The sequence below is a fragment of the Malaclemys terrapin genome, chromosome 5, assembly GCF_027887155.1.
Source record: "Malaclemys terrapin pileata isolate rMalTer1 chromosome 5, rMalTer1.hap1, whole genome shotgun sequence".
Classification (NCBI taxonomy): domain Eukaryota; kingdom Metazoa; phylum Chordata; order Testudines; family Emydidae; genus Malaclemys; species Malaclemys terrapin.
Genome location: NC_071509.1, coordinates 13,133,987 through 13,137,310, shown reverse-complemented (window position 1 = coordinate 13,137,310; position 3,324 = coordinate 13,133,987). Strand labels below are relative to the sequence as shown.

The 3,324-nt window shown below is 46.7% G+C and overlaps 1 gene segment (V, D, J or C); it reads right to left on the bottom strand.

The window, feature by feature from the left end:
- Positions 1-1,865: 1,865 nt before the first annotated feature.
- On the bottom strand, positions 1,866-2,551 carry LOC128837965 (immunoglobulin kappa variable 3-15-like). The segment is given in 2 exon segments: positions 1,866-2,254; positions 2,488-2,551. Coding segments are annotated over 2 exon segments (438 nt in total).
- Between the last annotated feature and the right edge of the window lie 773 nt (positions 2,552-3,324).

Here is a 3,324-nt window from a genome sequence, read left to right as displayed (position 1 = left end):
AGATTTCTAGCCAGATTTTTCCAGTCCTTTTTTCCTGTAGAATCCAATGTGGCTGGAATATTAGACTGGAAGAGTTTGCAACAAAAACAGTATGCAGCATTCTGGGTTTTTGAGTACATGGCCTCTCCACTTTGTCACCATTGGGGATTTCATACCAGTATGTGTTGGATGGAAACTTCTATTTTCATTGTCTTTGGGGAACATGAAGTTTTTCACTTGCTGTGGCCCACGCAGTACAAGGAAGTCCCTCAGGCTACTGCTTAAGTAGGTCCACAGTCCTGGATTATCTAGGCTATGTCTACACTATGGGGGGGGATCGGCGGGTAGAAATCGATCTCTCGGGGATCAATTTATTGTGTCTCGTTGGGATGCGACAATTGATCCCTGAATTAACGCGCGTACTCCACCAGCCCAGGTAGGAGTAAGTGCCATCGAAGGGGGAGCCACAGCGGTCTATTTGCCACCGTCCTCACAGCGGGGTAAGTCGGATCACATACGTCGAATTCAGGTACGCTATTCCCGTAGCTGAATTTGCGTATCTGAAATCGATCCCCCCCCGTAGTGTAGACGTAGCCCTAGACTAAAGGAACTAAACTCAGCAGCAGCTGTTTCTTGCGCCTCCTCCACACTCTTCTCTGATCTACACTTTTCTTCAGGTATGTGCATGGTTACATCCATTTGAGATGGAGATATGGATGCTGCAGTAGCTGCCAGGTCACCTGCACTCTGACTAACTGGAAGATCAGGCACCTCCTCACCACTCACATCCTCACTGGGGCCAGAAGGGTCACCGTGAACATTTGTGTCTATGTATCTCAGGAGAGCTCCTTCCTGCTTAGATAGAAAAGCTTCCTTTGCTTTCTTTCTTCTTCTGAATGCTGCCCCAGAGGGGCGTTTTCTTCTTTCACTCATGACTGCTGTTCTGTGCCAGCTATAGTGGCTCTCAACACTCAATTGAAGGGGACAAATAAACAGGCTGGTAGCAGGGCCTGAGTGAGGGGAGATATCAGCATCTTATGGGCCTAACTGCCTCCTGCTACTTCAGCTGACTGCCTGTTCTCCTCAAGTGGGTTCAGGGAAGCAGCAGGAAACAGGAAGCTCCCTGAGAAGCTGGTGTTAATCAGTCCAGGCTCCTGGGGGTGCTAGAGAGGTTCATAAGAGGCTCCTCCTCCTCTTCCTCCCTGCAGCTCCTGCTGCTTTCTGTTATTCCCTCTCACCTTTTCTTCTGCCTGCCTGTTATGTCCCTTGTGCCCTGCTTCCTCCAGCACAGCACTCCACCATCTCTGTGCATCTGGAGCAGAGAGAATACATATGATCAGCAGCAGACACAATTTTCTAGACTCTGGGTCCTCATGGCACCCTCTTCCCCCCTCCACCTCCCCCACAGTCCTGGCACCTGAAGTGGCCGCCTCAGTTCGCCTCATGGTAAGGCCAGCCCTGATGCTGAAGCAGGAGTAGCAGATGTTTAGATGGTGCAATACATGAAGCAGATGTTCTAATGAGCACAACTAACTGAACAGAAGAGACTGTATCAGATAAGTGACTTTTACTCTGACCGTAATTTGTTTAGATTAAACTATTACAGTTTTCCAGTGTGGCTGCTTTAGAAAGCCAAGGTGTAGTTTTCCCTCCATTTCGTCAGCTCAGTAGAAAGGTGCTTGGATTGTAACCTGTTGTCTATAGGAAGTTGTATGCTGCCCGTAAGAGCAAATCCATGTTAGTGGCCAGGGAGCAATTGCTGAGTAAAGAGTGCTGAACCCCTGGTGTGAGCACCTGAAGGGACCAGAAGTTCTTGAGTGTGGAGGGTGGGGACCGAAGTCTGACACATTCAGCCATCTCATTGCAGGGCAGCTGAGGCAACAATATCAGGAAGCTGCACAGGAAGCAGCTGAAATACTGAGTGAGTGTCTGAATCTAAACAGCACAGAGGTTTTTGTGCTGGTCTGTATCGCTGTGGGAGGCCAGTTGTAATACTGCTGACAATAATAATTGCCAGCATCGTCTGCTTCCACTCTGCTGATGGTGAATGTGTAGTCAGTGCCAGACCCACTGCCGCTGAACCGATCTGGGACCCCAGAGGGACGGGTGGAAGCGTTGTGGATAAGGAGTTTAGGAGCTTGTCCTGATTTCTGTTGGTACCAGGCCATGCCTGTAGAAGCACTGGAACTGGCTTTGCAGTTGATGGTGACTCTGTCTCCCGGGGACACTGCCAGGAATTCTGGAGTCTGAGTCAGCACAGTCTGCCCGCTGGAGTCTGGATTGGAGAATAGATTTAGGATAAAAAGAAATGTAAAATCCTTCAACATCAGAATAATTAATAAGCTACTAAATTGCATCTTTTGGTGTCTAGCCTGGAGCTCTCATTCTGCTAACAGTGTAAATGCTACTAGGAATTATTGCTTGAAAGAGAAATACTTTAGCATTTAAATCCTCATAAAATATTATAACTTTCCTTTTAAACAAATCCTCCCATGTTGTTGATCTTACCCTGAATCCAGAACATGAGGAGCCAGAGAAATTGAGTCTGGGAGATCATCTTGATATGTGTAGAGTGACAGATACCAAGTTCAGAAGCACAAAGTGTGAAGGTGACACATTTATATCTGCTCAGAACAGCCAGGAACTGTCACTCGGCTGGAAATATGCAAAGCAACGTCTCTGAGTAAATGTCCATTCCCTCTGCAGACCCAGGGCCACGTTTACACCTTAGTCTGGAAACGCATCTCCCATTCCTGGCAGTGAGGGATGCCCAGATGGGTCAGGCAGGGGCTGGTCTTTATAATCAGTGAGCCCAGAGTGTCCAGGAGCTTTTCCTGATCAAGGAGTCCAGCATTGGGCTCAGTTTGTTCATAAACTGAGTGGCATCTGGTGTCTGTCACTGGTAATGTCCAACTCTCATGGATTTTTTAGTGCTTAGATTCCAGTGTTGCTCAGAGAACAGTTTCCTGAATGGGTTATTAGGATGCTAGTTAATTAGTTCATTAATTAGTTCATCCTTACACCGTACTTTGAAAAACTGCAGATCTGTTTAAGGGCTAAATATTATTATAATTGACAGATTCCCTTGTAATGTCTGTCACTGAATACAGACAGGGAGGTAATAAATTCATAGATTCCAAGGCCAGAAAGGACCATTTTGGTCACCTAGTCTGACCTCCTGCATAATGCAGGTCATAGAACTTCCGCGAAATAATTCCTAGAGCAGAGCTTCTAGACAAAACATCCAAGTGTGATTTAAAAATGGTCAGTGATGGAGAATCCACCATGACCCTTGGAAAATTGTTCCAATGGTTAAGCACTCTCACCATTAAAAATTTACATCTT